We start from the raw sequence: 13,960 nt of genomic DNA on the forward strand, positions 1-13,960 counted from the left end.
ATGATAAAATTAGAGGAGAGAATGGAGAGAACAGGGGGCAGATGATCATGAATAGTCCTTTAATCTGAACAAAGATTTCAGCTTTTTTTGCCCCTCCAAATATATTAGAACTACTCATTACATGTCTGCTACTCAAATATAAATGATAAGGTGGTTTTGGAACACAGATGCTGTCAGTTATAGAAATGCAGATGGATTGTCCTGCTTACCTAATTATTCTTTCCCCTTCAGTATATAGCCTCCTGCTGGAATCAAGATGGGGATCCAGTGGAACTTCTGAAGATTGCAGATAAAGTCTCTCGGTTCAGGCAGTGCCTTAAAGAAAATCCCACGTTTCTTCAGGAAAAAGTTAAAACATATTTTAAGGTAGGCAAACTTACAGAAAAATATCTTCAGTATTAATTTTTAAATCACAATTTTGTATTTAAAACTTAACTGAAGGCTAATTTTTTATAGCCATACTGCCTATTTTTAGGTGTAGATGAACAGCAGCACTTTTGAATGAAGCACGTTCATTTTAAATGGTTGAAGTTAAAACTTTCCAAAATGGAAAAAATTGTCTGGTTGGACATTTGGAAACACACATATTAGAACATTGATAAAACACTAATGTTTTACTGAACTGTAATGCCTGATGCTATAGAAGGGCACATGGGTGTTTCCTAATGAGAAGTTCAGATGTGAACAGAGAATTATAGACCTAGTTATGTGTTCCTTAGTATCGGCATAGCAAGATGTATCTCTTTTTCCTTGAAAAGACATTGGTTATAAGTAAGATCGTTCTGGTGCTCCTCATGTTCACTGAACTGCTGTCTGAATTTTGCTGTCAGTGCCAATTGCTTTCTGCGCTTTTTCGTGTTTTCCTCTCCGTATGTTCTACTGGAGTTCTTGAAGAAATAAAAACAGTAAAGGCGTTATAACATTGAATAGTTCTGAAGCCCTGAATTAGCTAATGCCAGAAATAAAAAATGGAGTGATAGCAGTGCAAAAGTGGTTTTGGGTTTTGCGGGAGTTTTTTTGTTTTTGTTTTGTTGGTGGGTTTTTGTTTTGGTTTGTTTTTTTTTTTTTCCAGTCACATTGTTCAAGTTGTTTTGAAGGGCAGATCTATTATAGTTAACTGCCAACCTGATTTAATAGTAAATGCTGATTCTCATATACTCGAAGGCAACAAGAGACAGTGGCATCAACTGAAATCTGTTTTCCTAAAGGCATTATTAGTGTCTGGAAGTAGTAGGGAGCTGCTAAGGTTTTGGCTTTTGTAGGGAAGAAATACAGGTGCAGTATTTTTGAGAATGTCCTTTACTCTGCAGTTCTACTGAGGGGGCTAAGGCAAAAACATGACTCAGTAGGAAGTAATGAGAATAGTTGGATGTTCTTATATCAGAAGATTATGCACTGTTGTACATTGCGCCTGGAGAGTAATAAAGCAGTAAGGCTAGGAGCAAGGGAGAGAATGCTGTTCATCCTGTCCATTTTACTATGCCTGGTTAATTTTGCATTTCCCTCTTCAACTCTAGTAAATCAGGTTTCTGTAGTCTTTCCACATAAGCATGGGGGAGATAAACTCATAAAACAGAATCCGATTACGTTGTCCCAAATCATTGGCAGTGTCTGTCAGTGACAGATGTTCCTGTTTGAAATGGGCAATTTTTGAGGTCACTGTCTTTTGACTTGCCTCCCAGTATTATATAAAATGGAAGCTGCTTGAGTAATTTTGTTATTAAAATTCCACAGTCCGGTATAAACAAAGAGTTGTGACACAACAGCACAGTTGTGTCACAACAGCAGTTGTGACACTTGCATAATGCACGGAGTTCTCTGACCGCAAGACTGGTGTAAAGTGTTTCTGAGCAGGATAAGGCATGCACATTTTACATCATACGGGATCTCTGTGCACTCAAGCTTGGGCAGGTTGAAAGAGGTGTTTAATGAAACCCTCCTGCATTTAACCAGATTCCCCATCTTAGAACATTATCCAGATAAAGCTTGTGGCATGCTGCTCTGTAGCATTATGTACAGTTGTTTAACCTTGATTTAATTAAATTAATGAGTACTGTGTACTGTTGAGGGATTCTGACTCTATACTAAAATTTCACAGAAGGTTGTTGATGCTTGTTCTTGTGGTAAGCTGCCTCTCTTCCCCACCCTTGCAGCAGATTGTTCTGTATGAAATGAAGAGTTCAGATTGCCTGTTTGCGATATTTTTGATAATACGCAAGCCAAATGATGCACAGACTGTTTTTATGTACAGCTGATGAAGCAATAATCTGAGGCAAAACAGGAGGAAGTTGCCCTCAAAATTAATAATGCTTTGTTTTGGGATATATTTCTGCAGGATAATCCACATAGATTGACTCTGTCAATGAGTCCAGAGGAAGACTACTATGATAAACAAGCAAAAATGGAAGCAGAAAAGCTGGAAAAAAAGGTCAATGCTCTTTCTGAAGAAGAAAAAACCCAAATCTTTGAAAAAGGTTAACGTGCTTTTTCATATTTTTATTTGGGTAACTGCTTAAAAACACAGCCAGTTTTTTAGCTAGTGTTCTGCAGAATATCTTAAATTCTCAGACACTCTCCAGCATTTTCTCTGAAAGGGATGATTTTTTTTGTTGGAAGTTTGTGTATATATGTGTTACGGGGCCATGCAGTGTGGTGTTTACACTACAATGTATGATTGGTATATTCCATTAGTTTTAACACTCAAAAATAGAATGACCAATGTCTCCAGTAGGGCAGAAGAAAGGAAATTGTTTTAAAATATTGATCTGCTTATTCTTTCCCATGTTAACTTGCATGGTGATGAATTCCACCATTTACCTTGAAGCTGTTTATTTTTGAGCATATGAGGTCTGCTCCATGCTCCTATAAAACTTATATTTTGTAATTTTATTTCTTGTCTTTTCTACTTAAAAAGCCAACTATAAAAATAATATTGTGTTTAACTTATTCTGGGCAATTACTTAAACTTGGAAACCCTGGGCAGTCATCTAATTTTGTGAAAACAATGATCTAGTCACAGAAATCCTCCAAAAAGGTGGCGTTAATCTTGAAGCTTTCATACTAGGAGGGGGATAGGGGAGCAGAAAATCAGATGAGGCTTTGTACTTACAAAGATAAATTGGAGAGTACTTAGAGGTGACCAGCTAGAATCTGAAAGGCTGAAATGTAAAATTAAACACAACAATTTAGCTGCATCAGCATGCTGACAAAGCACTTGAGTAAGAACTGTGGGGAATGGGTTAGAAAGAAGCTTCTTACCTACAAGGTCTGGGTTGCCTGGGTTGGTATTCGCAGAGCTGCGTGATAGGACAGGCTGGCAGATACCGCTTCTTCAGGGTTTAAATTGCATGTTACTGTAAACAGGATGCGAAGAGGGGATTGGAAAGAGAATTTACAAAGATAGAGTGTTCTGTTTGCTGCTGCGATGTGATAATCTGCAGAATTTGTTTCAGTAAAATATTTGAAAGAATTGTTGATAGAAAATTCTAAACTTAAACTCTTGTGGTTTTCTGATCTACATCACCTCAGTAGGTTTTGACAGCACTTTCACTAAAAGCTGAAAATGACAAACTGGTATTCTGCTCTCCTTACTAGGTTTGGAATTAATTGCTCTTCAAAGCAAACCTCAGGATACCTCTTGTCTCCCAGCTCTAAAAGTGTCCGACATTGAGCCCAAAATTCCATTCACTGTGCTGGAGACCACACTCGCAGGTTGGTGTAACCGCTGCTTGGTCCTCAGAAGAGCAGCGCTGTTGGTTTGTTACGTAGCTGCTTGCCCAGCTGTTGCTCTTTTTTTACTCTTTGCAAAGCATATGTACTCACTGGCTGTTGTCCATAGTTACGGTCCTTTTCCTCTAGTCCACCACCTCTGCAGTAGACAGTTTGCAGTGGATCTGCAGATGCTTCTTGCCACCGCCTCTGAGGGGCAATGTGGGGCTGTTCTCGGCTCGAACCAGCCACCCGCCCTTCCCAGGGGTCTGGCAGTAGCGCTCCTGATGCAAGCTCCCTGCCGCCTGCTTACTCACCGCCTGCCCTGCCCTGCAGTCAGAGGAGTCTCTAGGTGGCACGCTCCACTGCTCTTGAGCAATCTCCCCACTTTCCAAAGACTTATCCAGGGTGCAGCACTACTGGCAGCTTGTGCAGCGAGCCTTCCTTACTGCTTTCCCTCCCTACCCCTTTTTTACAGAACATGACGTACAGGAGCTGTGGGGAAAAAAAAAATATTGTCATTCTTCATAACTTCAGTGCAAGTTTCTCCCTGCTTTGCCAGTGGCTACCCCATGGATTGATAGGAAACGAGAAACTGTAGATCTCAATTTTGTTACAGTTCTGTCAAAATCTTGCAGGTAATACTGCTCTGTAGTATATTTCTAACAGACACTTTCCTGCAAAAATTGCCAGCAAGTGTCAAGTACTGTATAATTTTGATGCTAAAATGACCTGGTTTTGTGAAAATTCTGATATGGATATTCTGATGCCCTAGCTTAGAGAGAATGTACAGTGTGGGAACCTGCTTTCCTCAACTTTTGAGGTGATGAAGGCAAAAAATAAGGGAGAAAAACTTCTTAACTTGTTCAGAAACAAATTACCATTCCTTTATTTGAATGTTACCTCTAAAATGTGACCTCTGTCAACAGAATTCTCTCTTCAGGTTGTCCAGGTATCCATTACCTTACCGTGGACAGAAACCATAAAACCCCTTCAGTCCAGCATTCAGTGCAATGTGCAAAGTTTAAACAAGAAGTGGCTCTGAAGAGCCAACAGAAAATAACTCTTAATGGGAAGATCTTGTAAGAAATTGTTTTGCTTTTATGTGTTTATAGTAGGAAGCTGTTGGTTGTCTTTGCTTTTGTTTTTTTATCCCTAGCTGATGAAATTCCTGTCCAGTACTGTGCTCAGCCAACCAACGGAGTGGTTTATTTCAGAGCTGTTTCCAGCTTGAACACGCTTCCTGAGGAGCTCAAACCATATGTGCCGCTCTTCTGCAACGTCATTACGAAGTGAGAGGTTTACTTTCTTAGAAGCAGAAGCAACAGGCTGTAATACAGCTTACTGAAATAATATTGCTTTTAATAGTTTCAGCATCTGTTCTTATGCTAGAAGGGAAATGCTGAGAAGTTGGTGTCCTGTAGAAACAATGGTCTTTCCTCTTCCCTGCAGAGTTGCGAACTCCTTACCCCTTCTCCGTCAGTCTCTGCTTTGCCTTGTTCCCCAGCATCAACACAAGCATTCCCTGAACAGATTGGAAAATTCATATAAATGAAAAATAGCCTAGGAGAAATTAAAGTTTTCACTTGGATAGATTTTTGGTCTAATTTCACCATGTAGTCACAGAAACACTGACCCCATCATAGGGGTAAGAGTGGCACAGAGCAGAACAAGTGACCTGGGCTGGGAGGAATCTATTCTTTTTGTTGGTGATAACAGCTTATGTGATGTTATTAATGTAGTTCCATATGGATGTTGGTAGCAAGCTTGTACATAAAGCACACTTTTTAATACACCATTTTGAATTAACAGGATGCTTTAATTGAAAAGCTTGGTGTGAAGCTTTTATGAGGTGTGAAGTATTACGTTTGCTTGATAATGCCCCGAATTGTGCAGTTGCTAAATTAGTATTGGCCTAAACACTCTAGTTTGCAAATGCCATATGGATCCTGGTTTTGGCATACACTGGAAATGGAAGTAAATCTTTCTTGTTTTTCACAGAATGGGATGTGGAGCCCTTGATTACAGGGAACAAGCCCAGAAAATAGAACTAAGAACAGGTGGGATGTCTGCCAGCCCACATATCATTCCAGATGATTCACACCTGGATGTGTATGAACAGGTAAATTAATCATAAACTTCAAGATGTTACGCTTGCAATAACAGCTCCATAGTTAAGGGTCAGTCAGGGCTTCCAGACAGAGGGTCAGCTAATGTGCATTGAAAACTTAGTGTATAAAAGGACTCGTGCCTTTTTGTGTAAGGTGTAAATTTGACAATTACAGTGACTTAGTGTTTTGTCTTAAGGGGAGTGCTTGACATGGTTATCCATTTTAAGGCAGTCCTTCACTAGCATCTGTCACCATATTTTTGAGTGCTGCAAAAAATTTGGAAGCAGAGGGTAGAGGACAAAATGGTGTAGTGTTATGCATAGAGATTGCTGTTAACGTGTGTATGTCACTGTTAATGTCGTTCAGAACATGGAATGTTTGCACGATCGTTGGATCTTAGTATTGGGCATAACAGTCCTAGCAATATTTCTTAAGATTTTTTCAGACTTGCTGGGATCTGCTGCTGTGGTCTGCTCCCCATGGATCGTGGGAGTTGAATTAGGGGGACTCCTTTGCAGAAAGGTGCATCCCCAGAACAGTTTTATTTGTACTTCATGCGAAAAATAATAAATTCTGTTTCTGAACTGCTGCTTACTGTTGAGAAGGTGGAATCAACAGGGTTGCTTTGTGTGAAGAACAATCACATTTCATGTCTGCTCTGATTCTAGTAGCGCAGCCTGCATTAAAGTGGTTTTGTGATGTGTAGCATTAGGTTGTCATCGTTGCATGACTTTCATAAAAAGTTACTGTGCATTTCTCAGGCCATTGCTTTGGTTGTCTTGTGTGAAGTGGTTTTTTTGTGTTTTGTTTTTATTTTTTCCTTCAGGGTGTGCTGTTTTCATCTCTATGCTTGGATAGAAATCTGCCAGACATGATGCATTTGTGGAGTGAAATATTTAACAAGTACAGTACATTGGGTTTCGTTTGTTTGTTTGTGTTTTTGCATGTGTTTTGGGGTTCTCTTTTTCCCTCTTCCCCAACCATTCTCTTCTTAGAGATTCTACTTTGGGATTTCTTTTTTTTACTGTATCTTTAGTGGCTCTCAGTTTCTGAACCTAACTAGTCCATCATTTGCATGACTATGTAGTGGATTAAATGGAGAGCCAACAGTTTAAAAGCTCTTTGTTGAACCTGGGATGATGAATGATTCAGTATTACAAATTCCATTGGTGTGCTTGTGCATGAGACCTAGAGACCTGCTTCTACTCTTTCTCAGCCCCCGATTTGAGGAGGAAGAACATTTCAGAGTGCTGGTTAAGAAGACTGCCCAGGAGCTGTCAAATGGGATTCCGGATTGTGGGCATTTATATGCCTCTATTAGAGCCAGCAAAAACCTTACGCCTTCTGGAGAACTGCAAGAAATGTTCAGTGGGATGGATCAGGTGAGAACTTAATGGCATCCTTCAGCAAGGCCCAAATCCTCAACTTTGGAATTACAGTGCTTGTTTTTGCTAATTCTTTCTGTTGGCTTAATCTGTAGTCTTTCTGCCTCCCACACAGGTGAAGTTGATGAAGAGAATAGCAGAAATGTCTGATATTAAACCAATACTACGCAAACTACCACGCATTAAGAAGTATTTATTAAATAGTGACAACATCAGGTGAGTTCCAGCTAAAAAGAAAAGGGGCATTTTGGTTAAAGAGAGGTCATGGCCTGTGAATGTGCATTTCTCAGTGTGCTTCGTGGAGTACTAGGGTTCTGTGAAACGGGAGGTCTGTGGAAAAACTACAAAAATGTTATTAGTTTAAATTCTCCTTGCTTACAAAGTGGTAGCTATGGCTTATTTTGTTCAATTTTAACAGGTATGAGAAACTTAGGGCAAATTTCATATGTAACTGTTGTACCAGAAGTGTGTAAATGGCCTGTGGGATTTTACAGAAATACTCAAAATTCTGCCTTTTTTTTTTTTTTCTTAAAGGTGCCCATTAGACAAAGACTGTTAGATTGTATTTTAACAGTAGAATACAGTTTGTTTTGGATTTTTTTCTCCTAAAAGGAAAATAGTGACATTCTAAAATCTGCTTTATGCATATATTGGAAAAAGTAAGAAGGCAATTTAAGGTGTTTAGTGTCTGACGCATTAGTTCCAAAAATAGGTCCATTTGAAGTGACATAAGTTGCAAAGTTTTGTTTTGCAAAGCATGAAATGACGAATGAAATTATGGAAATACCTGTACTGTTCAAAACCATGGTAGGTCTGCCTGTAAAGAGAGAATACAGAGGGCAATTGTTTCTTTGTGAGACATTTATATTTTGCAAAACTGATGTAGTCCTGTCCTGTGCACAGAAGTGGTTTGACAGCTACTGCTAAAGTTTAGGTCCGAAGGTGTTTTTGGGCAAGCGAAAGAAAAGCAATTGGACTGTGACTTTTTTTTTTTGGCACGTCAAATGCTGGATTATGAGTATTTTGCTTTTTTCTGTGACAATGATTACCAGTGACCACAGATCTAACATTCTGATGACTTAATAGAAAATGTTTAGGAAGACAAAGTGGTGCAAATTATAAAGGATTGTCCAAAAACACAGAAACATATTTAAAAACTTGATATGTATTTTTAACAGATGTTCAGTGAATGCAGCACCTCAACAGATATCAGAAGCATCTAAAGAAGTAGAGAAATTTATAAAGGGCATAGCTAGAAGTAAAAAAGAGAGAAAACCTGTTCGTCCCCATGTGATAGAGGTAAGAAATTACTGCATTTGTGACTAGGGCATCAAATACAGTTGACTTGATCTTGTGTAAAGACCACTGTGCAATCAGGAGAAGATCGTCTGAACTCACGTACTATGTCCATACAAAGATGTCTGAAGAAATTTGCAAGAGTCAACCCTGTGATAAGCTGCTGTGTGTGTTGCCACAGAGGCTGTCTTCACCTCAATAAAATAGACAATAGTAATCCTGTAGATCAGCTGTCAAGCCTTGCCCTGAGGTTACTGCTTTTGCGTGGGATGTGAAAAAAGAAATTCTTCCTTTCTCTGTCGCATAAAACTGTAATTTCTTTTTTAGCTGAGCTTTACTTGAAATGTTGGCCAAAAGGAAATAGGGCGTGACATGCAGTTCCTCAGTTGCGTAGGAATTTGTTTCGTTATCTGGGTGTTCAGGACATTTGGCACAAAATGTGCTTGATTCAATAGAGTTGACAAAGGATCTGCTCTGTCAATATGCAGATCTGTCTTAATTTCTGACGAGACTGGAATAAGCTCCGAGTTCCTTACCCATGAGGGAAATCACAGTCTGAAACTTTACAGGCCTCATTTAATCTCTGTCTTGGTGTCTTTCAGTGCCAAATTACTCTTGAAAGGAAATCTATTTGGCATTTGCTTAGAAATTCAAATATAAGGAAGTAATCAAGTGGCTTGCTTCTACGGTCTGATGATAGTTTCACAGAGGTTTGGGTGGTAGGGGTTGCATTTGTAGTATTGTTGGTCTAAATTGTTAAATCATCTTTTAATATGAGGGCTGGGTCTCTTGTAGAAAACTTCAGAAGTCAAACCTGTGGGAAGTGAAATGCTTACTGGTTTGCACATCACAAGGAAACTAGTTAATGTAAGTACATTATTGGTTGGGGACATTGGTATTACAGGGCTGTTTCTGATACTAATGGTCTGTCTTAAGCTGTTACAGATTCTTTTACTATTTAGAAGCACACCACTGAAACATAATGTGCCCTTCAGTTCCACCCTCTGACTGGATTGTTTCCTTAAACTAGCCATCAAACTTCTTAATCCCTCTGTGTCATCCTTTTTGTTATCTTCCCTTTGGCTCTGGCGTGAAGATCATTTAGCTAACTCCACATCCATGCGTGCAGGCAAATACTCACTTGTGGTGTCCCTTGTAAGTGATGCTTATTTTATTTTTAACCTGGTTTCTTTCAGAACCAGGCTCGTGTGGTGTCACTCCCAGTTAGTCCCTTCCTTCCCTTCCTCTCCTCCCTAAATGATTCTGAATGTGAATGACACCTGACAGAAGAGCATCAGTGACAAAGTAAAAATGAAAATCTGTGTTTGGCTACAGGAGAGGAACACAGTTTAACATACCCTGAGTTCTCCTTTGAGAAGTCAGGGAGAACTCAGCCCACCATTTTGCCTGCTGGCCAGTGGTGTATACACTGCTGTGCTTGGCCCAACCAGCCAGAGTTGTGTGAGTGGCTAGGGAATGGGTCTCTGAAGTTAAGAAAGGCTTGGGAGTATTGAAATGGGGTCATAAAAGCTACTGGAGGTGTGTAAGGCTCTGCTCATGCTTAAGTAAGCACACAAGCAGGTGTATGTGTGAAAGAGGCAAAGAAGCAAGTGCTGCAGAGGCCTGGAGACATGAAGAGGACTGGAAGTTTTGAAGTGGAAGTAAGGAAGAATTGAGTTTATTGCAGGGGATGTTTGAGCAGAAATACATGTAGCTGCTGCTGTTCATAAATAGTTTGCTTTTTTTTTTGTGGGTTTCAGTTTCTGAATCTGTTTTCAATATCTAAAATTGAGTAGATGGATTGAAATATGATGTGGTGACCGTGTACTTATGTGGACATAGAAGTGGAGAGTTATGAACACTTGTTTCAATCAAAGTAAAGACATGGCAGGGGAAGCATGCCAGTCAAAACTCTTTGGTAATAATATGAGATCTACGCAACTGAGAAGCTGGTGTGCAAGGATGGATAGCTGATGTACAGTGTCCATGTACTTCAGTTTCCCAAGGCAATTCTGTGTACTGGATTGTTAATATGGGCACAAGCAAAATGTCACTGGTTGCAGTGTAGGTCAAGTGGCAGCTTTAGCATTATGTGTCTGTATGTTTGGCAGAATTTCATAGTTCTCAAAAAAGCCAGAGTTCTCAAATGGATAAATTGTCTCATCTCTGCTAACTGTGACAATAACACGTTTTTGTCTTAGGATCCCACGTTCCAACCATGCCAGATGAAGACCCATTTTGTACTTCCCTTCCCAGTGAACTATATCGGGGAATGCATTCGAACAGTTCCCTACACAGCTGCAGACTATGCAAGGTGGGAAGCGGAACCAGCAAGGAGCTTCTCTATATGTTGTATAGCACAAAACAAAATGGAAAGCGTTAGGCTGATGACAGAAAATGGAGTGTAGATAGAAAATGCGTTGCGGTGCATTTGTCACAGCAACCTTTGCATGGCTAGGTCCAGAAATGCCCTGTTCTAGTAAATGCTGAGATTAAGTAGCGAGGGGCTACTATCCCCTAACTTCTGAATAAGCAGCCCTGCCTACTTGGATCTGTCTGAGTTGACAATCCTATTGCATGTAACAAAGTTTAGGAGGTTGCTCTCGTATTTCATTAAAGTGAAATAAATGGAAATAGTCAAGGAATGTTCCAAAGCAGTGCCACTCTTACAGTGAAGTCACATTATTCAGCTATTATTAAATATTGAGTATTGTTATCGTTACTGTTGTAGATTACAAGAAGCAATGCATTGCAAGTGGGAATCTTTGTGAACCTTAGGGGAAGTTGAGAATACTGCTGTCGTCCAATTCATTTAACGTCTTTGCTGTTGATATTTCATTACAGCCTTCGAATTCTTGCACGGTTGATGACAGCTAAATTCCTACATAGAGAAGTCAGAGAGAAAGGAGGGGCTTATGGTGGAGGTGCTAAACTTAGTCACAATGGCATATTCACTTTCTACTCCTACAGGTAACAGTAGGTTCATTCTGTGCCGTTCATGTCTGAGGGGACCACTGACTGCACTTGCATGTATCTTATTTTTGACTTAGTTGTAGCTCTCTTTCAAGATTAAGTGAAATAAAAAGAATGAAATAACAAGAAAGTGATTCAGTGCTGATGATGTTAAGATTAATTGCTTAAGGTGTGTAATAAACCCCTCCTTGCTTTCTCTGGTTTCTGTCCTTGGGAAAGTCTAACTTATCTCTGCTGGTAGCAACCATTGTTGTGTCTCTGTACTTAGATGTTTACTGTCTCAGTACCAGATCTATGTAAAACTGGCTTTCACTTGTTTCTTCCTGGGTTGAGGAGGCCCTAAAAAAGGGAATTGAAGACTATTCTAAATTTGAGACCAGGAAGCAGAATGATGTTGTTCCCTAAGGTCCTGAGTTTGAAAATATGCAGCTTCCTTTGGTGGCTGGCTGGAATCATCAGAGATTCAGCAGAAAGCATTGCTGGTGATGAGCTAGAACTGCTTCCTCCTTCTTTTCTTTTCCTCTTTTTTGCCAGTCCAGAACAGTTACCTTGCATTGGTCTTACCAAAGCACTTTTGGATGAAATTTGAACTGCAGGTATTAAAGACTAGTTATAATCCCCACCAAAAATGTCATGTGGCTAGAGTCTTGGCTTAAATCATTTTCCTAGACCAAAGGCAGCCTAGCATGGTACTTCGTTGGGATTCCTAGCTAAAATTTGAGCAGCCTTGCCTCTCTATGAAGCTTCAACGTGGTAGGACTTGTCCTGGTTAATATTTCAGTAGTTGTTAACCTGCTGCACCTGTTTTACAGAGAGCAAAAACTGGTGTAGCAGGAAAAGCAACTTAGAGAAGATATGTCATATCATAAATATTACTCTTGTTGATATTAATGGCAGTTATGCTTACTAAGCTGTTGCAGCAAATTGATAGCACATTGTAGCCAGTGCTGGTTTACCATCTTTTTTAATACCAGTTCTTTGCATGGTGTCTTGGAACTACTTTTAGGCAACTGAACTTGCTGCACTTGTGTATCTAAAATTCAAAATATGCCTGGTTTATAACACTTCTTTCTTCTGGGGGAAAAAAAAAAACCAAACCCCCAAAACCTCTTTTTGTACATAAAAAGGAAGTTTATCATTTGGTTTAATCCCCATGTACGTATGTTTGTGTGATGCATAGTAAACTATGAATGAAATGAGAACAAAGCAATTACAGTTTTTCATTTAGTAAGACTGAAGTAATTAATTTTACTTTTTTTTTTTCTTCTAAGAGACCCAAATTCGTTGGCCACCTTGAAAACATTTGAAAAAGCAGTCGAATGGGCCAAACGTGGAGAATTCACACAACAAGATATCGATGAAGCTAAGCTAGCAGTATTTGCTGCTGTAGATTCACCAATAGCTCCTTCAGATAAAGGTATATTCTCAGCTGCCTCCCAGTGCTGCCAATACTTATTTTTTTTTATTTAAGTTTGAAGGGAAGAAAACAGTTTGCTAAACTGTATCATATGATAAAATTTGTACTTGGCAGATGTGAGACAATTGCAGTTTCAATGAAGCAGTTCCTGTTGCTCCCTTTCGGAAATACCACATGCATTCAGTCTCTCTACTGAAGTTTTCATATTCATACTGCTCCTTGATGTCAGGTGAATAAGCCAGGAGATGGAGGCAGATTAAAGAAGCAACTTTAGGCTTGGAAAGGGCATTAAATGCAAGCATATAAAAAGAAATATTGGTCTTCTGATTCAAAAAAAGCTGAAGGATTATTTTGCTGACACAAGTATGCATATTGACTATGAACGTCTCAAACCTTTTGTGCATACTTTCTTTGAAGAAGTTAAAGCATTAAAGCCTGTCTGCTGCGGTGGGGGGTGTTATCTTTACATATCTGCATACTTATGACGGCTTGGTAGCATCTTCACATCTTTTCAGTTTGCTCACATGTTGCTTTGCTTTCCTTGTTTTTCCTTCCCCTCCCCCCCGCCCCCGTTCTCAGCTTAATTTCAATCCAAAACTTCCTGAGTTAGAATATATTCCTTTCCTATACATAAAGGAATTGTAAGGTTAAAATTAGCGTGATTTTAATATGTATTTGTATTAACACTAACTTATTAAACAAGAAGACTTAAAATGAAGCTGACTTTCAGCTGACAGAACTTGGTTTTGGTCTGGACAATTAAAAAAAAAGTAATCAATTTTAGGTACATAGGAGTGAAATGCATGCATATTGAATGTTGGTATTTGTGAGAGTAATGATTTACATTCTTTGGTATTTGAACATGCACCTTAACGGAGCTATGGCAGATTTAGTGGGACACTGAACAGAAGAACACTGTTCAATAGGCCCGGCAGCTGTTGCAGAGAGAAATACCTGTCCCTTCACACTACTGTGACTTTGATCGTAAGGACTTGAACCACCTCATCGAACTTGCCCGTCAGCCCTGCTTTGGGCGGAGGTTGGGCTAGCTGACAGATGTCCTCCCAAAC

At 39.5% G+C, this 13,960-nt stretch overlaps 1 protein-coding gene across 1 annotated transcript in view; it reads left to right on the top strand.

The window, feature by feature from the left end:
* Positions 1-13,960, top strand: part of PITRM1 (pitrilysin metallopeptidase 1) — a 30,486-nt gene that overhangs the window by 14,464 nt on the left and 2,062 nt on the right. The window contains exons 13-25 of the mRNA XM_050891325.1: positions 232-366; positions 2,336-2,474; positions 3,595-3,711; positions 4,868-5,000; positions 5,710-5,830; positions 6,646-6,722; positions 7,036-7,201; positions 7,320-7,420; positions 8,383-8,503; positions 9,296-9,367; positions 10,702-10,814; positions 11,345-11,470; positions 12,745-12,890. Coding sequence (XP_050747282.1) covers positions 232-366; positions 2,336-2,474; positions 3,595-3,711; positions 4,868-5,000; positions 5,710-5,830; positions 6,646-6,722; positions 7,036-7,201; positions 7,320-7,420; positions 8,383-8,503; positions 9,296-9,367; positions 10,702-10,814; positions 11,345-11,470; positions 12,745-12,890 — 1,567 coding nt within the window. The remainder of the gene's footprint in view (positions 1-231; positions 367-2,335; positions 2,475-3,594; positions 3,712-4,867; positions 5,001-5,709; positions 5,831-6,645; positions 6,723-7,035; positions 7,202-7,319; positions 7,421-8,382; positions 8,504-9,295; positions 9,368-10,701; positions 10,815-11,344; positions 11,471-12,744; positions 12,891-13,960) is intronic.

Source organism: Gymnogyps californianus, chromosome 2 (genome assembly GCF_018139145.2).
Source record: "Gymnogyps californianus isolate 813 chromosome 2, ASM1813914v2, whole genome shotgun sequence".
Taxonomy (NCBI): Eukaryota; Metazoa; Chordata; class Aves; order Accipitriformes; family Cathartidae; genus Gymnogyps; species Gymnogyps californianus.